Below are 24,078 nucleotides of genomic sequence, written 5' to 3'. Positions count from 1 at the left end.
TTTCTGCCTAGCTATCATCTCTTGGACACCCCAAATATGCCATACTTATTCCTAATTCCCAACTTTGCTCTTGTTCTTCTACTGTGCTCTTTGTTCTCTGCCATACTGAATCTGGGTCCAATCTCAACTCTTCACACAAAGACTTGTTTAGTTTTTCAGGCCCACACCTCTCTCCTTCTGACCTTTGTCTGCATGAGTTAACTAATTACATAACCAGATAATCTGGTGTATACTTGTATTATTACTTAACAGCTTTGTGTATTTTATATGACTTATCTTCTTAATAACACTAGAAATGCCTAAAGGATAGGATTCTAAGAATGGGAGTTATGGTTTCATTTTTTCCTCTATAGCATTTAGCATGTGAAATGGTTCCCACAGCAGATATGTACCTCTTATTTAACTGAATTAAATAAAAATCACCCATTGGATAAATGCCTTTGAGAGTCAATTAGATCCTATTATTTTAACACCACCATTCTAGTTCAAGGTAGCTGATGGGAACATAGCCTTTTCTGTACCTCATAACTGATACTTTTTTTTATTGAGACAGTCTTGCTCTGTTGCCCAGGCTGGAGTGAAGTAGTGCAATCTCTGCTCACTGCAGCCTCTACCTCCCGGGTTCAAGAGACTCTCCTGCTTCAGCCTCCCAAGTAGCTGGGACTATAGGCACCTGCCACCATGCCTGGCTAATTTTTGTATTTTTTGATAGTTTTCACCATGTTAACCAGACAGGTCTCGAGCTCCTGGCCTCAGGCGATCCTCCCGCTTTGGCCTCCCAAAGTGATGGGATTACAGGTCTGAGCCACAGCACCCACCCTTTTTAAAAAAAACCCTACATATGTCACCAGGCTGCCTCTCCATGCAAATTTTTAAATTTGGAAATTAGAAGAGGATAATTATATATTGAAAGTTTTAAATATAGGTCACATTGATAAGGCAGAGACAAACCGGAAACCTATCAGTTAAAGGGATTTAGTTTCAGTGAGACTGTTCATGCCACCCTAAATATATTCCTATTCATTTTCTTTATCCATTGTAAATCTAATGTTTGTTAGCTCCAGACTGCATGGGTTTCAGGCTTCTTTAAGCATTCTGAAAGGCCAAAATTAGTACATTAGTCCCATTGTCACTGACTTCTAAGACATTCTAGAGAGAACTAATTATAAGACTATGTACAGTAGGTAGTAGCCAAACTATGTTGAACTACAGCACAGAACCAGTTGTTTCTATTTGAGAATACAATCTGAATTGGCAGTTATTTTCATTTTTTAAAAAAATATGTAATAGAAACTTTCCTAATTCTAAAATGATGACAATTTTCACTTCCTTTTATCTTTTCCCCCCAATCTCATTCTCTTCTCCTCACATGCAATCATTCTAATGTAGCTATGTGATTGAATGTGTTCTATGTGTACTATGTTTTGCATGTGTTATTGCATTATATATTAATTTTATGTATTTTTTCCTACACAGCACTATGTTTTTAATATCCATCCACTTTCTTTCTGTATACATCTTGTTTACTGCTTCTAACTATTGCCTATTAATCAAAATACACCTTCACCACATTTTGCTTATCCATTCTCTTAATGATGGAAACCTCCAACTCCTTGTCCACAAATAATACTGCATTAAAAAAAAAAAAAAAAAAAAACACTGTGCAAGCCAGGCAATACATGTGGACAGGTTAAATTTAGCTTCAGACTATGCACTTATTTATAACCTCTAATCTAGACAAACTTCTTGTTCAATACCTGAAATTTTTTATCTCAAAAAAAATAGTAAAAAGAGAAAAAAAAAACAATGAACAAATTTACATAATTCTGTCAGCCACCTAAACATGAGAGATGTCAGTCATTACATGTAACTAAGATGACATCTTTCTAAGAGAAATGTATGTAACTACTAAGACAATAACTAAAGCAACCCTACTCAACCCAGGAAATAGTGAACAGCAGGTATCTGCTGCCATTTTGTTACACAGCCACTCACAAACATGGTAGGTAACTTTTTTCCTTTTGCTTGAGATAGGGTCTCACTCTGTTGCCCAGGCTGGAGTGCAGCAGCACAGTCACAGCTCACCACAGCCTTGACCTCCCAGGCTCAGATGATCCTACCTCAGCCTCCTGGGTAGCTAGGACTACAGGTGTGCACCACCAAATATGGCTAATTTTTTGTATTTTTTGTAGAGATGGAGTTTCATCACTTTGCCCAGGCTCGTCTCAAACTATTGGGCTCAAACAATCCTCAGTCTCCCAAAGTGCTGGGATTACGGGAGTGAGTCATCGCGTCCAGCCCATGCTAGGTAATTTTAAACCAGCAAAGAATGAGCTGGGTTTGACACAATGGACCTCACCTCTATGAGTCTTAGACACGCCTTTTCCAATCCCAAGTTAAACTACATAGACACTTCCCGTTTAGGAAGTAGTTGAAGTGAGAAGCAAAGTCAGGAAAGCATACAAAGAAAGGCTAAGCTTTCATGCATATCTTTGAATAAAAATAAGCCTGTTTGAGAAATGCATTAAAAATCTAATATTAAATTGTTTCAGTTCAGAAACATTGCACTACTACACTTTAAGTGAACCTCCCACTGCTGTTTTGGTTTTGTTTCCTTGAACTGGGTACCAGATTGTCTTGGAGGCATGCCTGGACCAAGGGGCAAGTAAAGGAGGAAAGCTGTGGGGAAGCCATTTTCTGAGCACCTAAGAAAAAAATAGCTAGAGTCTTCCAAGTGTAACGAGAATTTTGTATACTGATTAAGTAACTCCTTTAAGAACTTAAAAATATCCCAAGTAACAGAGAATAAACTGAATCAAACATACTTGCATTTTCCACCAAAACTTTGGGCATACTCTGACGGTTCATTAGGAGTGGGAAAGGATCTCTCCCATCGTTCCGTTCGTGGACCTCTCGAATTTCCACCGTATCATCCATAAGATAGTAATGAATGACGTAGGTCCGACATTCACCATACATGCTGTCTGTATCATCCCAGATCGCATAAAATCGAAGGACCTTTGAAAAATCCAAAGTAGTGACTCAAGAATCCTAAAAGTAGGTAGTTCAACTTAGCTACTTTGGCAATTATGTATCAGACAATGATGAAAAGATTAGCTAGAAAGACTACGAAGTAATCTCACATGGGGTAAATTGAAAAAAGAAAAGAAAATACTCATCAAAGATACGAAAACATCTGAAATTATGTACCATATGTCAGCAGCTGGAAAGAATTAAATAATAGGATTCTAAGTTTGTGCCAAAAAAGAAGAGCTCACTTTGATCCAAAATGTTACTCAGTGAAAGAGAAGCTAAATTTAAAGAGCAATGAAGTTCTTTATATAGTGGTTTATATATATTAATAAAGGGACGTGAATATGGTTTATATATAATTAGTATAGAAAAACTTTTTATTTATTAACCAGTATATTTTTTGTCCCATCAACACATTTACATATCTTCTAGTAAACACAATCTTTCTTTTTTTGTTTTTGGATAGGTTTCTTCAAATCATGGGAATAAACACAATCTTTAAATATAAAATAATAACAGATATGTGAATGATATAAACAAAATCCTTAAAAGACCATGCCAGTGCTAGTTTACATTTCTTGAACTAAAAGGAGTTAAATGTCTAAAACAAACAGCAAAGAAGCAATGAAGGTGATCTCTTTCTTTTCTCTCTCTCTTTAGAACAGAAAGGAGAGAATTTAAATCTGCATATACACATCAGATCACAAGGGAGAGGATTAGGAAGGTTGGAACAGAGTTGGAAAATGCGCAAAACATTCTGTACTCCAATATTAATATAACATTTAACAAGGAAGTATCTATAGTAGGGTTTCTGTGAAATTAAATATTTTAATATTAGAACCTACATAAATACCATCTTTGAAATTTTCCAATAATCGATTCATGGTTTCCCAAAGGATTCTATGAAATTAGCTCATTTTTAGGGGAAGAAATTGTCAATTGGAAATGTAAGGCAGGTAGCAGATGTAGCTCAGGAATTGTTTTGAGATTTAAATGTTTGGTGGGATTCACAAAACAACACAACTCCACAATCTTCTTTGGATCTCCATATGAAACATAGGCACTCCTGTACCTGTAACCTCGATGAAAGCAGAAAGACAGGACTGTGTCCAAACAGTTCAATTAAAGCTGTATTGTTTCAAAATAGCTACCAATACAGCTCTCCAAACCTTTTGCCAATAAACATGGGTCACATTTGAAGATAAGTAAGCCTACTATGGTTCCTTTGTCCCTTACCTGTTTGTCAAAGGTGAGAAATTGCTTGAGCTGATCAAAGTCCGACGGGGTGACATACTTACGAAGAGGCTGTTTCCGGAGTTCAGTGTAAGGATCGAGAGCCATCTTCTCTGGTGGATTTAATTCAATTCCTTGACTTTCTAAAAATACCTAAATAATTGAAAGTTAATAATGCTCATCTTTCTTAGAGCTTCTTAGAGTAAGTTACAAACTGATGATATAAAAATAAGTGTAGGGGCCAGGCACTGTGGCTCACGGCTACAATCTCAGCACTTTGGGAGGCTGAGGTGGGAGGACTGCTGGAACACAGGAATTCGCAACCAGCCTGAGCAACATAGTGAGACCCTGTTTCTACAAAAAAATTTAAAAGTTAAGACTGCTTTGATGCCATGTGCCTGCAGTCCAGGCTACTCAGGAGGCTGAAGTGAGAGAGTCATTTGGGCTCAGGAGGTCAAGGCTAGAGTGAGCCATGATTATGACACTGCACTCCAGCCTGGGTGACAGCAAGACACTGCCTCAAGAGAAAAAGGAAAAAGAAAAAAAAAAGTATAATAATGATTTCTATGCCATTGCTCAAGTTAAACATTAGTTTGCTGCTCTAGCATATGTAAGCTATATTAAGTCTCCAACTGAGCCAATTCCATAATGCAGATAATAATTGAGAGTTACCTGAAGTATTTTATATTGTTATATTGCTAAGTACTTGCTAAGCTAGTTGGGAGGCACAATGGCAAAATAACTGTTTTCAAATACGAATTTAAATCAATCAAATTTATTTAGGTACCTGGAACAGGGTAAGTCTTAGTATTGCTTACATTCTTATATCTGGAACCTAACCACAATATGTAATTTCTATTAGGTATGGAGGCAAGCTGCACAATGGCCAGCTTAGGCTGAAATCATATTCCCAATTTTCTAATTCACTTAAAACAAATACTGTATATGATTAAGTCCCTTCCCCTCACGAAAAAAAATAAAAAAGAAATCATACCCACTGGTTATATTAGACCAGAAAATGTTTTAGCACAGCAAAATAGGAAAGATAAACTAAGTGCTGAAATTTCACCAGACATCCCTGAAAGGGACAGTCAGAAGGCAAACAACTTGGAAAACATATTTCAGGATATCATCTGTTAAAACCTCCTGAACCTCCCTAGAGAGACCAACAATCAAATTAAGGAAATACAAAGTATCCCTGCAAGATTCTACCCAAGGAGATCATCCCCGAGTCACATGATCATTAGATTTTTCCAAGGTCAAAATGAAAGAAAGAATGTTAAAAACAGCTACAGAGAAAGGGCAGGTTACATGCAAACGGAACCCCATCAGGCTGAAATCCTACAAGCCAGAAGAGATTGGGGGTCTATATTCAACGTTCTTAAAGAAGAAAAATCTTCAACCAAGAATTTCATTTCTAGCCAAACTCCAAGCTTCTCAGCAAAGGAGTAATAAGATCCTTTTCAGATAAGCAAATGCTGAGAGATTTCATCATCACCAGGCCCACTTTACAAGAGATCTTGAAAGAAGCACCAAATATGGAAAGAAAAGACCATTACCAGCCAAAACAAAACACACTTAAGTACGCAGACTAGTAACACTATAAAGCAACCACACAAACAAGCCAGCATACTAACCAGCTAACAACACAATGACAGGATCAAATCCACACATATCAATACTAACCTTAAATATTAATGGGCTAATGGCCCCATTTAAAAGGCACAGAGGCCAGGCATGGTAGCTCATGCCTGTAATCCCACTTCTTTGGGAGGCTGAGGTGGGCGGATCACTTGAGGTGAGGAGTTTGAGGCCAGCCTGGCCAACATGGTGAAACCCCATCTCTGCTAAAAATATAAAAATTAGCCAGGCATGGTAGCACACACCTGTAATTCCAGTTACTTGGGACACTGAGGCAGGAGAATCACTTGAACCTGGGAGGCAGAGGGTGCAGTGAGCTGAGATCAAGCCACCACACTCCAGCCTGAGTCATAGAGTGATACTCTGCCTCAAAAAAAGAAAAAGAAAAAGAAAAAAAAAAAGGCACAGAGTAGCAAGCTGGATGAAAAAGGAAGACCCAATGGTATGCTGTCTTAAGAGGCCTCTACCAAGCAGATGGAGAACAGAAAAAAGCAGGGGTTATAATCCTAATTTCAGACAAAACAGATTTTAAACCAACAAAGATCAAAAAAGACAAAGAAGGGCATTGTGTAATGGTAAAGAATCCAACTCAACAAAAAAACCTAACTATCCTAAATACATATGCACCAAACACAGGAACACCCAAATTCACAAAGCAAGTTCTCAGAGATCTACAACAAGACTTAGACTCCCACGCAATAACAGTGGGAGACTTCAACACTTCCCTGACAGTATTAAACAGATAAGTGAGGCAGAAAATTAACAGGACCTAACTCAACATTGGACCAAATGGATCTGACACACCTCTACAGAACTCTCCACCCAAAAACAACAGAATATACACTATTCTCATCACCACATGGTGCATATTCTAAAATTGACCCCATAATCAAAAAGAAAACAATTATCAGGAAATGCAAAAGAACCAAAATCATAGCAAACACTCTCTCAGAGGACAGCATAATAAAAATGGAAGTCAAAACTTAAAAAACCACTCAAAACCATGCAATTACATGGAAATTAGATAACCTGTTCCTGAATGACTTTTGGGTAAATAATGAAATTAAGGCAGAAATCAAGAACTTCTTTGAAAGTAATGAGAACAAAGATACGACATACCAGAATATCTGGGACACAGCTAAGGCAGTATTAAGACGGAAATTTATAGCACTAAACACCATGTCAAAAAGTTAGATCTCAAATCAACAAACATCACAACTGAAATAACTAGAGAAGCAAGAGCAAACTAACCTCAAAGCTAGTGGAGGACAAGGAATGATCAAAATCAGAGCTGAACTGAAGGAAATCAAGATACCAAAAAAACATCAAAAGATCAATGAATCCAGGAGTTGGTCGTTATGAAAAAAATAAGCCACTAACGAGATTAATGAAGAAGAGAGAAGATCTAAATAAACACAATGAAAAACCACAAAGGGGATGTTACCACTGACCCCACAGAAATATAAACAACCATAAGAGAATATTATGAATACTTTTTTTCCCTTTTTTTTTTGTTGCATTTTAGGTTTTGGGGTACATTTGAAGAACATGCAACATAGTTGCATAGGTACACACATGGCAGTGTGATTTGCTGCCTTCCTCCCCTTCACCTATATCTGGCATTTCTCCCCATGCTATCTCTCCCCAACTCCCCACCCCTCACTGTCCCTCCCCTATTTCCCCCCAACAGACCCCAGTGTGTAGTGCTCCCCTCCCTGTGTCCATGTGTTCTCATTGTTCAACACCCACCTACGAGTGAAAACATGCAGTGTTTGATTTTCTGCTCTTGTGTCAGTTTGCTGAGAATGATGGTTTCCAGGTTCATCCATGTCACTACAAAGGAGACGTACTCATCGTTTTTGATGGCTGCATAATATTCCATGGTGTATATGTGCCACATTTTCCCTGTCCAGTCTATCATCATTTGGGTTCGTTCCAGGTCTTTGCTATTGTAAACAGTGCTGCAATGAACATTCATGTGTATGTGTCCTAATAGTAAAACAATTTATAATCCTTTGGATATATACCCAGTAATGGGATTGCTGGGTCAAATGGAATTTCTATTTCTAGGTCCTTAAGGAATCGCCACACTGTCTTCCACAATGGTTGAACTAATTTACACTCCCACCAACAGTGTAAAAGTGTTCCTATTTCTCCACATCCTCTCCAGCATCTGTTGTCTCTAGATTTTTTAATGATCGCCATTCTAACTGGTATGAGATGGTATCTCAATGTAGTTTTGATTTGTATTTCTCTAATGACCAGTGATGATGAGCATTTTTTCATATGTTTGTTGGCCTCATGTATGTCTTCTTTTGTAAAGTGTCTGTTCATATCCTTTGCCCACTTTTGAATGGACTTGTTTGTTTTTTTCTTGTAAATCTGTTTTAGTTCTTTGTAAATTCTGGATATCAGCCCTTTGTCAGATGGGTGGACTGCAAAAATTTTTTCTCATTCTGTTGGTTGCTGATTCACTCTAATGACTGATTTTTTTTTGCCATGCAGAAGCTGTGGAGTTTGATTAGGTCCCATTTGTCTATTTTAGCTTTTGTTGCCAATGCTTTTGGTGTTTTGGTCATGAAGTCCTTGCCTACGCCTATGTCCTGGATGGTTTTGCCTAGATTTTCTTCTAGCGTTTTTATGGTGTTAGGTCTTATGTTTAAATCTTTAATCCGACCCTCGAGCACTATATTACAAGGCTACAGTAATCAAAACAGCATGGTACTGGTACCAAAACAGAGATAAAGACCAATGGAACAAAACAGAGGCCTCGGAGGCAACACAACATATCTACAACCATCCGATCTTTGACAAACCTGACAAACACAAGCAATGGGGAAAGGATTCCCTGTTTAATAAATGGTGTTGGGAAAACTGGCTAGCCATGTGCAGAAAGCAGAAACTGGATTCCTTCCTGACACCTTACACTAAAATTAACTCCAGATGGATATTATGAACACTTGTATGCACACAAACTCAAAACCTAGAAGAGATGGATAAAGTCCTGGATGCAAACATCTTCCCAAGACTGAACTAGAAAGAAACTGATTCCCTGAACATACCAATAACGAGCTCTGAAATTGAATCAGTAATCAATAGCCTATGAAACAAAAAAGATCCAGGTCCAGATGGATTCACAGCTAAATGCTACCAGATATACAAAGAAGAGCTGGTACTATTCTCACAGAAAATATTTTTAAAAATTGAGGAGGAGGGATTCCTCCCTAACTCAATCTATCAGGCCAGCATCATCCTGATACCAAAACCTGGCACAGACACAACAGATAAAGAAAACTTCAGGCCAATATCCTTGATGAACATCAATGCAAAAATCCTCAACAAAATACTTACAAACTGAATCCAGCAGCACATCCAAAAGGTAATCCACCACAATCAAGTAGGCTTCATTCCCAGGATGCAAAGTTGGTTCAACATACACAAATCAATAAATGCAATTCATCACATAAACAAAGCTAGAGACAAAATCCATATGGTTATCTCAATAGATACAGAAAAGACTTTGGCAGATCATGAGATCAGGAGATTGAGACCATCCTGACTAACACAGTGAAACCCTGTCTCTACTAAAAATACTGAAATTAGCTGGGCTTGGTGGTGCACGCCTGTAATCCCAGCTACTCAGGAGGCTGAGGCAGCAGAATTGCTTGAACCCGGGAGGCAGAGGTTGCAGTGAGTCGAGATTGAGCTATTGCACTCCAGCCTAGGTGAAGGAATGAGACTCTGTCTCAAAAAAAAAAAAAAAAAAAAGACTTTGGATCAAATGTAATGAGACATGTAATGAGATGTTAAATGTAATGAGAAAAACTCTCAATAAATTAGGTATTGAAGTATTAGTATTTATTGGTATTAGTATTTATTGAACTCTCAATAAATTAGGTATTAGCCATCTACGAAAAGCCCACAGCCAACATTATATTGAACAGCGAAAAACTGGAAGCATTCCTCTTGAAAACCAACATAAGACAAGGATGCCCTCTCTTACAACTTCTATCCAATATAGTATGGAAAGTCTTGACCAGAGCAATCAGGCAAGAGAAAGAAACGAAGGACATCCAAATAGGAAGAGAGAAAGTCAAGCTATCTCTGTTTGGAGACAACATGATTCTTTATCTAGAAAACCCCATAGCCTTGGCCCAAAAACTCCTTCAGCTGATAAACAACTTCAGCAAAATTTTAGGATACAAAATCAACATACAAAAATCACTAGCATTCCTATACACCAACAACAGCCAAGCTGAGAGCAAAATCAGGAACACAATCCCAGTTACAACTGTCACAAAAAGAATAAAATACCTAGAAATACAGTTAGCCAGGGAGGTGAAAGGTCTCTACAATGAGAATTAAAAAACACTGCTCAAGAAAATCAGAGATGACATGACCAAATGAAAAAACATTATAAGCTTGTGGATAAGAAGAATCCGTACCATTAAAATGGCCATACTGCCCAAAGCAATGTACAGATTCAATGCTATTCCTATCAAACTACCAATGACAGTCTTCACAGAATTAGAAAAAAATACTTTAAAATTCAATGGTACCCAAAAGGAGCCTGAATAGCCAAGGCAATTCTAAGCAAAAAGAACAAAGCTGGAGGCATCATGTTACCTGCCTTTAAACTATACTACAGGGCAACAGTAACCAGAGCAGTATGGTACTGGTACAAAAACAGACACATAGACAAATGGAACAGAAAAGAGAGCTCAGAAAAGAAAGTCTGCACACCTATAATTACCTGGTCTTCAACAATGCTGACCAAAACAAGCAATGGGGAAAGGACTCCCTATTCAATAAATGGTGCTGGGATAACTTGCTAGCCATATACAGAAGATTGAAACTGGACATCTTTCTTACACCAGATATAAAAATCAACTTCAGATAGATTAAAGACTTAAATGTAAAACCCAAAACTATAAACACCCTGGAAGACAAACAAGGCAACACCATTCTAAACATAGGAATGGGCAAAAATTTTATGACAAAGACACCAAAAGCACTTGCAACAAAAGCAAAAATTGACAAATGGTATCATATTAAATGTAAGAGCTTCTGCAGAGCGAAAGAAAGCATCAACAGAGTAAAAAGACAATCTAAAGAATGGGAAAAAATATTTGCAAATTCTGCATCTGATAAAGGTCCAATATGCAGCATCTATAAGGAACTTTAATTTACAAGAAAAAAACAAACCACTCCATTAAAAAGTGGGCAAAGTACATGAACAGACACTTCTCAAAAGAAGACATACACATGGCCAATAAGCATATGAAAAACAAGCTCAACATCACTCATCATTACAGAAATGCAAATAAAAACCACAATGAGATACTATCCCATACCAGTCAGAATGACTATTATTAAAAAGTCAAAAAATAGGCTGAATGCAGTGGCTCATGCCTGTAATCCCAGCACTTTTGGGAGGCCACGGCAGGGGGATCATCTGAGGTCAGGAGTTCTATATAAGCCTGGCCAAAAGGGTGAAACCCCATCTCTACTAAAAATACAAAACAATTAAATTATCCGGGCATGGTGGCAGGTGCCTGTAATCCCAGCTACTTGGGAGGCTGAGGCAGGAGAATCACTTGAATCTGGGAGGCAGAGGTTACAGTGAGTTGAGATCATGGAATTGTACTTCAGCCTGGGAAAGAAGAGCAAAAATCTGTCTCAAAAAAAAAAAAAGTCAAAAAATAACAGATGCTCTCAAGGTTGTGGAGAAAAAGAAATGTTTATACACTGTTAATGACAGTACAAATTAGTTCAACCATTGTAGAATGCGATGTGGTGATTCCTAAAGAACCTGAAAACAGAACTACCATTTGACCTAGGAATCTCATTATTGGGTATACACCCAAAGGAATATAAATCATTCAGCCATAAAGACATGCACAAGCATGTTCATATTAGCAGTATTCACAATAGCAAAGACATGGAATCAACCTAAATGCCCATCAATGGTAAACTGGAAAAAGAAAATGTGATCATGGAGGTGCCATGTTTTTGCATTTTTGTGTTTTTGTTGGTGATTTTGCTGTTTAAAGAGTCCCAATGTCTAGTGCTGAAGTGCTATTTAGTGCTCCTCATCAGCACAAGAAGGCTGTAATGCACCTCATGGAGAAAATGCATATCTTAGATAAGCTTTGTTCAGACATGAGTTATAGTGCTGCTGGGTGTGAGTTTAATATTAATGAATCAACAGTATATAATTAAATAAGGTGTCTTTAAACAGAAACACACATATAACAAACTTATGTATTGATCAGTTGACAAAAATGTGACCAAAGATTGGTGGGAATCTAACCCTGTATTTCCTCTAAGAGCAGTGGTTTGGTATTCACTAATTCAGCGTTTGTGGTGACTATAGTCCTAATTACTGTGAATAATGAGAATTGACTATAAATAGATCAACTGCTCAGTGATTAACTTGCAAATGTTCAAATTGCCCATAAAAACACAATGGTAAAAATAATTGTTATGAAAACACAACTGTAAAAATAATTGTTAATACCTTTATGTTTAGATAACATTTTATAATTTCTCACTGTTGGTACAATTGTGAAACTGCCTATAATATATAAGACCTCAGACACCTAAAAAGCAAAGAGATAAAAACATGTTGGAAGGGGAGAATATCTCAAAGATGGTCTAGCACCTCTACTTTCGAAGCTATTTTTCTCTATTACTTTGGAATGGCACTGATGCCATGGCTCTTTTCTTCACTTCCTTCAGGCCTCTATTCACGTGTCATCATATCACTGAGGCATTCTCTGATCAGCCTTTATAAAAAGCCCCTCAACTTCCATTCCCTTTACTCAGCTTTACTTTCCTCCATTGCTGTTATCATAATCTGACATATAATCAATCTATCTATTTGCTGTTGTTTGTCTCCAACAAGATTGTAACCTCTACAAGGGCACATCTTTACATCTGGCACCTAGAACAGTGCCTGGCACAAAGCAGGCATGCACATAAATATTTGTTAAATAAACTACTAAATGAAAACAGTAAATGGATTCATAGGAGTTCAGTGTATGGTAAAAATTAGTCACATATGGCACTAGGTACCATGGAATAAAGGACATAAAATACTTCAGAAACTATATCTTTGCTGCTAGAAACATTTTTTTTTAACTAAGACAAATTTGGAAATGACTTCCTAATTCCTATTTGTACTAAAGAAAGACCATCATATCCTCTATGTATTTAAGAATAAAGTTTCCTTTGTATTAAAAAATCCAAACTTATGAAATAAAGAGGGACTTTTTATATAGAGAAGAGTTTTTTTTTTTCATTTAAAAAGTTTTATTTCAAAAATTCTTTAGATAGTAAGCTTTCCTAGAATATAGCAAGTATCATTTACCAAAAATATATGAGCTACACAAAAAATGTTAGGCTCATATCTGCTAACAGAAGTAGTGCTATTTTCGTAAACTCACACTTAAGATAAAATGCCTAATCCCTCTTCCATACGTCCATCCCAGCAGGGGTGCTATTCCCCTACCCTCTATTTGAACTGCCATTTTAACCTGGTTTCTTACCAAATGATTCAGCTATGATGAGAGTTTGAATTTGAGTATTTTATATTTCATTCTGAAAAAATTCTGTTACTACTAGTGTTGGCACATATTAGCACATACACACACACAAATACCTAGCCATAATAATTCATGTGGGAGCGATTATCAGTGTCCTCCCCTTACTCTAATAAATGAAACGTATCCTTCTATAAATTAGGATGATGCCTCACACCCCACAACTTTCAAAAATATACACTATACCTGTGTGAATCGGTCACAGTCAACAATGCGGAAAGTTTTGCCATAAATTGTGATGTTTATTCCTCGATTTAGGTCTTTCCAATGATAATGGTCTCCCCGGTCATTCTTGGCTAGCCGCTGGCGTTTTATTAACTTGCCTTGAGGGATTCCAGAATTTTCTACAACAGGCTCTATGACAGACATGCTGTCATCTTCTAGATAATAGTATATGTTCACTTGACGGATCCTATAATGTTCCTCAGTTGACATAGGAACATCTTCTTGGAAATAGGCATCAAATTTCAGCACCTATAACATGCAAGTAAAGGAGAAATGGTATACTATTAGTTTGTCATAGTCATCTAAAAAATATCAAGTACGCTCCTGAAAACAGAACCACACAAGGAGTTTTTAACACTCATCACTCCTATCCTCTAAATCTTGATACTCTAAAAATACAGATATTGTAAACTATAGTCCATGGGACAAATCTAACCTGCCACCTGTTTTTTTTTTTTTTTTTAATGAACCTTCAAGCTAAGAATGGGTTTTACATATTTAAATGGTTTAAAAAACTTTTTTAAAATTTCATAACACATGGATATTATAAAAATTTAAATTTTCAATCCACAAATAAAGTAATTATGCAAATAATTTACGTTTTTTTAAGTTGCTCTCCCATTACGAGAACAGTTAAATAGTTGTGATAGATTGTGTCTCCCTCATCCCCAAAATTCATATGTTGAACCCTAACCCTCAATGTGACTATAATTGAAGACAAGATCTTTAGGAGGTAATTAAGGTTAAACAAGATCTTAAAGATAGGGGTATTCCACCTTTAAGTCTAATCCCATAGAACTGGTGGCCTCAGAAGAGAAGTAGAAGAGAAGGAGAGTTACTTCCCTTCCCTAACTCCCACATGTACACCACCAAGGTAAGGCCATGCAAAGATATAGGAAGAAGGCTGCTGTATGCAAGCCAGGAAGAGAGCCCTCACTAGAATCCAAACCAGCTGGCACCTTGATCTTGGACCTCCAACCTCCAGAACTGCAAGAAAATAAATTCTATTATTTAAACCATTCAATCTGTGGCATTTTGTTGTGGCAGACTAAGCAGACTAAAACCACTGCAATGGTTTTAGTCTGCCCCTTTACAGAAATATAATATATTCTATCTGCCCCTTTACAGAAAAAGTTTGCTGACATCTGCTTTAAATACTCACAATGTGTATCAACTATTTATTTCACATGTTCCTTGGTGAAAGTATATCTTTTTTTTTTTGAGACAGAGTTTCACTCTTGTCCAGGCTGGAGTGCAATGATGCCACCTCAGCTTACCGCAACCTACTGGGTTCAAGCAACCCTCCTGCCTCAGCCTCCCAAGTAGCTGCAATTACAGGCATGTGCCACCATGCCCAGCTAATTTTGCATTTTTAGTAGAGACGGCGTTTCTCCATGTTGATCAGGCTGGTCTTGAACTCCTGACCTCAGGTGATCTGCCCACCTTGGTCTCTCAAAGTGCTCGGATTACAGGCGTGAGCCACCGTGCCTGGCCAAGAAAAGAACTTTACTAGCTTCACCTCCATGTCAAAGGTCACTCCCAGAACTTCTGAGGAGAGTAAAAAATCTTGGACAATATTGTGATTTTCGGTTTCAAACTGAAAATGAAGGCTTAATTGCACTTCTTTAGAAGTGTAGTCCTTTGTAAATGTATATAAATTACATTCATTATTATAGACTTTATATGAATGACTTTCACATCATCAATCCACTATAGAATCTCTAAAGGGTGTGTACATACCCTCATCATCAATCCACTATAGAATCTCTAAAAGGTGTATAAATACCCTCATTGTGCTCAGAAGCACATATATTACATCAAGCAAACCACTGGTCCTCTGGGGAGCATCATCGTCAATGTGAAGTCAAAATGGTATCAATATATAGCCTGCACATTTAAAAAACATAAAACATGCCAGGTGCGGTGGCTCACACCTGTAATCCCAGCACTCTGCGAGGCTGAGGCAGGCAGATCACCTGAGGTCAGGAGTTTGAGATCAGCCTGCCCAACAAGGTGAAACCTTGTCTCCATTAAAAATACAAAAATTAGCCAGGTATGGTGGTGCCTGTAATCCCAGCTACTTGGGAGGCTGCAGTAGGAGAATCACGTGAACCTGGTAAGTGGAGGTTTCAGTGAGCTGAGTTAGTGCCACCACACTCCAGCCTGGGCGACAAAGTGAGACAAGAGAGTTTGCTAATAGATTAGATGTGGATTGTGAGGGGGAAAGAAGAATGAAAGATGACTTTCAAGTTGGGGGTTAGAACAGCTAGGTGAACTGTAGTAATCTTTACTGTATTGGTTAAAAGAGCCTGATGGCATTTTCCTAGAAAACTGACATAATCAGAGCTGAAGTCTAGAGAATAAACTAGGCAGCAGACGTGTTATAAGCATAAAGGCTAGGAATGAGACTAAAACAACAGTTAGGTAGTCATGTGGCTTGTTTGAACTATGATAGTGGCAGAGGGAATGAAAGTGAGAGGTATTTGACTTGGCAACTCATTAAATGTGGAGAATAAAGAAGAGAAAGCCAAAGATAGCTCAGGTTTCAAGCTTGGATTACCTACTGGAACCATACAGGAAAAGCAGGTCTATGGGAAAAGGTGATGGATAGAGGTAAATTAAAGACATACAGAACTTGAGGTGCTAGCAGTTCATTCAGGTGAAGATATTCCATGGGAAGGGGGATATAGGTCTGAAGTCTCAATGATGTCACAGTTGAAAATAAATAGTGACATTTTCTACAGTGAGGTGATAGCTGAAATAATGAAAGTGGGTGACATCTCAAGAAAATTATATGAGACAGAACCTTGAAAACACTTGTAAGTTAAGAATTGAAAAAATTCTTAAGAATAGATGCTAAAGAATAAGCAATCACATAGAAAGAAGGAGGAAATTGAGAGTCATGGAAGCAAAAGAAGAGTACAGTTTCAAGAAGGCAGGGAGGATGCTGTCAACAGTGTCAGATGCAACAAACAGGCCAAAGAGAAGGCTGGCAAAGTAAACCTCTCTAAACTGGCCAAAGGGAGAGCACTGGCTACTTAGGAAAAAGTATTTTGGGGCTTGTGGATAGGGAGAAGTCAGATTATAAATGACTTGACAGTCAAGTGAGGAACAAAGTTCTCTTACTTAAAGGAGTCACAAGGTATTATAGAAAGAGGACAAGATGATATGACTCTAGCTAGAGAAGTCGTCACTAGAGTGTCTGAAATAATAATAATATGAAAGGTGCAGATGAAAAAGATGAAAGAAGAATAACATCAGAAATAAAAAGTTGGAAGCCAGTCTGGGAAACAGAATATATGGGGTGATGCCAGAATTACATGGGACCAAGGGGAAAAGATCAGGGCACTTGTAACAGATGCCCTGGTCTTTATTACCTAAGTAAGAAATGAAGTTATATTCTGTCTATGAGGAACAGTCTTAAGAATTTCGAAACTATAGACAAATATGTTGGCTATTCTGTGGACCTCCGGGTATTCCTAAAAAAATCTGAAACTTCGTTTAACTTAGAGAAACCAAAATTTCCTTATTATAAACTAACTTAGTCTCAGGGTCATGCATTTAGCTACTCTCCACCCCATTATCTATGCTAAAGCTCATTTATCTAGAAATTGTGATGATCCAAGTAAAATGAATTGGAAAATAAAAATAATATTTTTATGTGCACTATCATTAAAGAAATGAATTATGAATAATATTAAATAAGTACAAATTAAGTAACAACAAATAGCATAAAATAACATAGAAAAAACAGAAAATAGGAAGCCTATTTCCTACTCAGGCACAATTTCTTCTCTGAATTTTACTAATACTTTCTTATGACATATATCACTTTATCAGCTTCTACTTTATAACAGTTATTTGCTATTCTTTTCAGTAAAAATTAAACATACCAGAATTCATATCTAGGTAAATTATTAAATGTCTATTCCACTTCTCTTGTATTTTCAGCCATCTCCTTTCTCTGCTGATTTTGCAGCGCCCTGTTTAGTGGATATTTGGGTTAAGCCTATGAATGTATATGTGAATGTGTTCCTATAAATGAGTTAAGTAGGGAAGAGGAAATGATAGGGATTCTACTTGAGAAACTAAAATTGCATAAAAACTGAGTTGTTATTCAGGCAGCCCCCTGGCACCAAGCAGCCTGAAAGTGCCTCAGCCCAGAAGCTAAAACTGAGTAGTTATTAATGTAAATGGCATAGTTCCTCCCCAGCCTCTAGCTTACAACGGGTAGTCAGTAAAAGTTGGCTGGCTGGATGAAAATGTTACAGACATTTAACAGAAATAATATATAAAAATTAAGACAGGAAAAGAAACAGACTAAGAGTAAATTAAGAAAGCTAACCTATCAAAACTGATCAGTAGTTCTCAGAACCAGTTACACATAAAACTCATGTGGAAATTTGAATTGATGAGGGTTGGAATAATATGTAATTTTCTTAAAAATCTCACCAGTGATTCTGCTTGCTACACGGTCAGGGCTAGGATTACTTGAGTGCAAAGAGGAGGCTCATTGACAAGGAAAAACAAGAATGATGTGGTAATGTCAACAGATGGAAATGAGGCAACTCGCATTGCAAAAACATGAAGGTAAATCAGAAAAAAACAAAAATATTATACCACCCATTGGTTATGTAATAACCAACGTGAAATGTTCCCTGAAAAACAAAAACTTACGGAGACTGCCTGCAGAAAACAAAATAGATGGAGTCATTGTTTCCATAATACTTTGCATCTCACAGAGATTAGATATGTCACCATTGCAGAATACAGTACCTTTAAAAAGTGGAAAACACACTGCCAATAAACCCAGAACAATATAAATTCAAGAATTCAGAATTTTAGCCAAATTTTCTTTAACTGGATTTGGAAAATAGTCCAGTAAAGTCTACAGGGAATTACTTTACTCCCTGTAATCAGCTTCCTGACTAAAGAAAGCCTCTTTTTAGCCTGAGTTCAGCTGTCCGTGACTAAGGGTTAAGGCATTTGAACAATTTTCTCCTCAGAGCACTTTGAAATCCTGTGGTTTACTGTTAACTTTTCTGCAAGCAGTTGGCTCTCAGATCCTAATTCAAGGGGTACCTAAAATTCAGATCATACCTTTTTGTCAAAAGCTACATGGGCAGGAATAAAATCTGCAGGTGGGGCTTGTTTAGGTTGGCCGTAAGTTAGGACTGGTGCCTTATTGGCCAACTCATCCAGCTCAGCCTGGGACAGCTGGTTGAACTGGAGCCGGTCCCCGCCTATCCCAACTGTTGGACGTCGGACAATTGCATAGCCATTCCTGTAGCCCAGCGTCTGGCTTCTATGGAAGGCTGTTTTCTGAAGAAGAAAAGAAGTGTGTCATTAATAACATTAGACAAATATTTGTTAGGTTAAAAAAAAAAAAAAAAAAAAAAACAACTAACTTTTAAAAATATAACTTAAATATCTGCTTATAAGCTTCACAAAACTTACATCAAGAAGCTTACCAACATTAAGGCTGGGCATGGTGGCTCATGCCTATAATCCCAGCACTCTGCGAGGCTGAAGAGGGAGAATTACTTCAGCCCAGGAGTTCAAGACCAGCCTGGGCAACAAGACCCTGTCTCTACAAAAACTAAAAAAAAAATTAGCTGAGTGTGGTGGCTTGTGCCTATCATATCCCCAGCTACTTGGGAAGCTGAGGCGGGAGGATCACTTGAGGCAGGGAGGCCCAAGCTGCAGTAAGCTATGATTGAAACACTGTACTCCAGCCTGGGCAACAGTGAGACTGTCTCAAAAAAAAGAAGAAAAAAGCTTACCTACATTAAAGGGTGCTATATTTTAAAACACTTGGACAAGAACAACAAGGGAAGTAGCCACCTGAACTTAAAGTAAAATTTAAAGCCCTGCTCTGTAATGCCCAATTTAACTACCAACTCACCTTGCATGAGAGATTAAAATAATATTTAATCTATATTCTTAAATTTTTCACTAGTCTTCTCATGTTTTTCATCTGGTATCTTGTAGCCATAAAACCTATAGAACCTAGAAGATCTGGTTCTGTGAATTTTATTTTTACATGCAATGGATTTTTTTTAAGATGGTGTCTCAATCTGTTGCCCAGGCTGGAGTGCAGTGGCGTGATCCTGGCTCACTGAAACCTCCGCCTCCCGGGTTCGAGAGAGTCTCCTACCTCAGCCTCCAGAGTAGCTGAGACTACAGGTGCCTGCCACCATGCCTGCTAATTTTTAAAATATTTTTAGTGGAGATAGGGTTTCACCATATTGGCCAGGCTGGTCTTGAACTCCTGACCTTTGTGATCCACCCACCTCAGCCTCCCAAAGTGCTAGGATTATAGGTGTGAGCCACCATGCCCAGCCATGAATTTATTTTTACCTGTCCCTCTTGTTACAATGACAGTGATACATTCTTACAAATCTTTGGAAAGCAACTGGATGGTATATATTTAAATTCTTGAACTCAATAATTCTACCCCTAACCATTTATTTTAAGAATATGATCCAAAATCATGAGAAAGAACTATATGCCTGAAACTGCCCATTACAATGGTCAATATTGAAGAGAATTTAAAACACAATCACATGAAGACATGAGCAAATGATCAAAAACTCACTCAATGGATTACTGTGCAGTCATTAAAATACTGGTTTTAAAGATCATGTGGCAACCTGGTGAAAATGTTTATGATTTATATGAAAAAGAAACATATAAAATTATGAGTATACCACAATTATAAGCATGGAAATATGTGCATGAAGAGACTGGTTTGGTCCTCTGTATTATACATATCTAAATTATGTTGATTTTTTACAATGAACACATGCTTATTAGCAGCTGAAGAAAAAGATTAAATAAAAAAGAGTAGAAAGGCAAATTGAGGTTAATGTTAATGGTTTTCCTTTTTCTGTTGTGAGAATACTTTCAAAATTTTATATATGTAATATTCAGTCACATATAATTACATAGATATAATTTAGGATTAATCATAAAATATATTTTTATGAAAAAAACTTTCTACATCCTAATTGCTTTAGAGCCCACCTACCATCTTTCAAGATCTGCACTAACATACAAGGTACAACACAATAAACTTCTTTTGCTAAAAGAGTCATAAACTGTGGACATTTGTTTCTAAAGGTCATGTATTCAGAGTCACAAGTCATTTGACAGGGACTGCTTCAGGTATATAATAAACATGACATAGAGCAAAACATCCTGAGTTAACATCCTCATTGGGGAACTTATGCAACTTCAAGCTCCTTTTCCACCACTAAAGTCAAAGCAATACCAGTGACTTCAGTTTATTTCTTTGTTTTAGACAAATGTCTCTGCCATCATTCAGCCATAACTCACAGACGCTTCAGGCAAGGCAACCTCAGCCTTCTCCACCCTTCTTGTCCATTATGGTTCACCTTCTCTGTGTCTTTTTTAAAAGACACTCCCCTTTAAATTTTTTTTTATTTTTTATCTGAGTGTCTTTAGAATTATATTAATACATATCCAGTCCTTCACTGCTGAAGATATTCTGACGATGCTTTTCAAATTTGAAATACAGCAAATTGGTTGACGCTTGGCCAGTGTATTTAAAATATGAAATATGTCCAATGCACAGTCCATCTTACTTGTAATACAGCAATATTTTTTAGAGCTTTGCACTTCCATCCACACCTCTGTAATCTCCTAAATCAACTCAGCCCTGTCTACACTCACCAACACCAAAAGCTTAAGCTCATCCTGTATAAGGCAAGTGCCTACAAGATTTTCTAAATTACATAAAACTGAAAAGTCCACTGAAACTAAAAATCTATGATGTTGTGTCCTAACACAGGGATAATTACAAAGGGATTCAGAATACAAATTCTCTAACCAAACTTTCTACTTCATTCTAAATTAAGTCCCCCCAAAGAAAATAAATTGACAAAATATTTTCTCTTTAACTTTCTGAAGCTGGAGAGGAAGGTAAGAATTTAAATTACTACACTATATAATCTACTGTTAGCTCATCTGTGATCAGTCTACTGAATCTCATTATTGATTTTTCAGCACATATATTTCAGTAGCCCTGTTAGACTTAAAACAAATACTAAATGATTTTAAGGCATAAACTGTGTCAAGAGTTTAAAAAAAAAAAAGAATCCAAGCTGCTGCTGCTTTCAAAGAATTTTTGCCTAGGAAATGCAAATAAAAACACAAGGTTGGGGAAGGAGCAAAACAAAATCTAAATAGGAATCTTTTCACAAAACCGTTAGAATAAAAAAATAGGGCCGGGGAAGAATAAACAGCAACTAATCAATTATAAGGGGAATTGGAAAGAGATATGTTTTACAAAGTAGGGAAAGATGGTTTGGGAGGAATATGAACAAGTTTTGGAGAAAAACCGCAATGGAGAAAGAACAGAATGGGAAGAGGATGGGACCAAATTGTCGAAAAGGTAGAAGATGGAGAGAAAAGAATGGGGTTGGATGCAACATAAAGAAGAAAGGAAAAAGACCTGGCGGAAAGAAGAGGAGTGGAATCAACATACATGTAAAACAGGAAATGGGGCTGGGAGTGGGAGACACCACCGGGTGCAGGATTCACAAAGAGGAAGTAGGTGGGGCGGGAATGACGGACCTGTGGGAATGAGGATGAAGGTGCAGAGTGGCAGGGGAGGTTTTAAGGATGGAGGTAGGCGGAGACAGGTTATGGTGTGAGAGAATGAGCTAGGTGCAGAGATAGCTTGGGAGTAGGGTGGGAGAAACAGTGATCTAAAGGGACAAGAGGCAGGGGCTTGGAGGAGCAGAGCCTAAGTAAGAACGCGGCTAATGGGATAAGAAAGAAGGCGCCAACAGACTGCCAAGATGGAGTGGAAAAAAACTAGAGAGGGATGAGGCGGAGGACAAAGGATTGGAGAGGGAGAATGAGGCTGGCTAGGGATGAACGGCAGAAGTTCGGCCGAGAAGAAAGAAGCGTCAGGGCAGAAGACGTATTTGGAGAGCAGGCAGACTTGAGTGGAGGGAAATGGAGGCGCAAGGAGCCGGGAACCCTCCTGGGCTGCTGGCAGGTGAGGACAGGTTGGGAGTCCGGCAGATAACTTCTCACCGTGAAGTCCTTAAAGGACGTGCCCGGAAGCAAGGGCAGGCCATGCACGGGATTGGACACCATTGCAGCCGGTACCACCACCGCCACCTAGGTCCTGCTTCGTCCTGTCCGGTTGCCCAGGCGACAAGAAGCGTTCGCGCGCACCTCCAGGCTCCATGGTAACGCTAAACATCCGGAACTCCCACAAGCGGAGGGTGGGGCCAGGGGGCGCAGACGTCACAGGCTTGCGCGTGCGCCGTCCGCGGGACTCCGCGTTCTCGCGGTAAGGAGGTCGCGGCCTTGGGGCGCGGCTAGTGGGCAACGTTGTGCCGGCCCCTCCCCTTCCGCTTCGCCCCGCCTCGCCCGGCTGCCAGAGGATGACACGTGGGAGGTGTTGGGTAGGTGGAGGAAAGGCGAGTATAGTGAGGCGGTAGTTTTCGCTGTGAGGTCCGGGGTCGGAGGAGGCCTTTAGATGAGTTGCAGAGAAGGACGTTCCTTCCCTCCTTTCACAGAGCCCTGGGGGACCTGACTGCGCCCCGCCAACGCTGTGAGCTCAGGGATGCTTTTCTCTCCGCTCTGCCCCATTTCACACAGAAGTGTAAATGGTTGGTCCAGTTGGTAGTGCTACTAACCGAGACCCATGCTTCTTGTGGGCAGTTTTGTTTCTGTCATGATTGTGTTTCTCTAGCTCAGGGATGGTCAATGCAATCATCTCATCCTTCATCCTTTCACTGCCACCTTATGTATTTTTCCCCTTGTAACTTTCTTTTTAAATGTTTCTTTTGTGTAGAGATGGTGTCCCACTGTTGCCCTAGCTGGTCTCGAATTTCTGGACTCAAGCGATCCTTCCGCCTCGCCTCCCAAAGTGTTGGGGTTACAGGCGTGAGCCACCGCGCCCGGGCAGCTCTTTATTCTACCGTCAAGCCTTTTGGTTAAACACCTTCTTTATTCTTGTTGGCAGAGCCTTGAGTATGTGCCGCAGGACAGGGTGCACTCTGATAGGTACTCGATATTTGTTGACGGAGGAGCTGGAGGTTGAAGGGGTAGGCATCTCAGTCCCTCGTTTATACCTGTAGCTGCAAGGTAAAGATCAGAACCACTAGGAGAAACACAGCTCCTTCAAAGAGAAAGACTAACTCACGGGAAAGAAGCAGACAAGTGAGTTGAAATATTGTCAGTATCATAGGTATTGCCTTTGATGCTTTTTACAAAACTTGCTTATTTTTTCTTAAATGAAATCCTATTCCTGACACATATTTGCGGGGGGCAGGGGGAAGAAACCTATCCATCATTGCTG

The 24,078-nt window shown here is 38.5% G+C and overlaps 1 protein-coding gene across 2 annotated transcripts in view; it reads right to left on the bottom strand.

The window, feature by feature from the left end:
- EFHC1 (EF-hand domain containing 1) overlaps positions 1–23,072 on the bottom strand; it is a 68,807-nt gene extending 45,735 nt beyond the window's left edge. For both annotated transcript variants that reach the window (XM_032299674.1, XM_032299675.1), the window contains exons 1-5: positions 22,803–23,072; positions 18,837–19,058; positions 13,698–13,985; positions 4,270–4,419; positions 2,826–3,018 (exon numbers count right to left, since the gene is read on the bottom strand). In XM_032299674.1, coding sequence (XP_032155565.1) covers positions 2,826–3,018; positions 4,270–4,419; positions 13,698–13,985; positions 18,837–19,058; positions 22,803–22,865 — 916 coding nt within the window. In that variant the 5' untranslated portion in view covers positions 22,866–23,072. The remainder of the gene's footprint in view (positions 1–2,825; positions 3,019–4,269; positions 4,420–13,697; positions 13,986–18,836; positions 19,059–22,802) is intronic.
- Between the last annotated feature and the right edge of the window lie 1,006 nt (positions 23,073–24,078).

Source organism: Sapajus apella, unplaced genomic scaffold (assembly GCF_009761245.1).
Source record: "Sapajus apella isolate SASKATOON/1434 unplaced genomic scaffold, GSC_monkey_1.0 scaffold41, whole genome shotgun sequence".
Classification (NCBI taxonomy): Eukaryota; Metazoa; Chordata; class Mammalia; order Primates; family Cebidae; genus Sapajus; species Sapajus apella.
The sequence above is the reverse complement of the archived record's forward strand: the minus strand, read 5'-3'. Positions and strand labels throughout refer to the sequence as shown.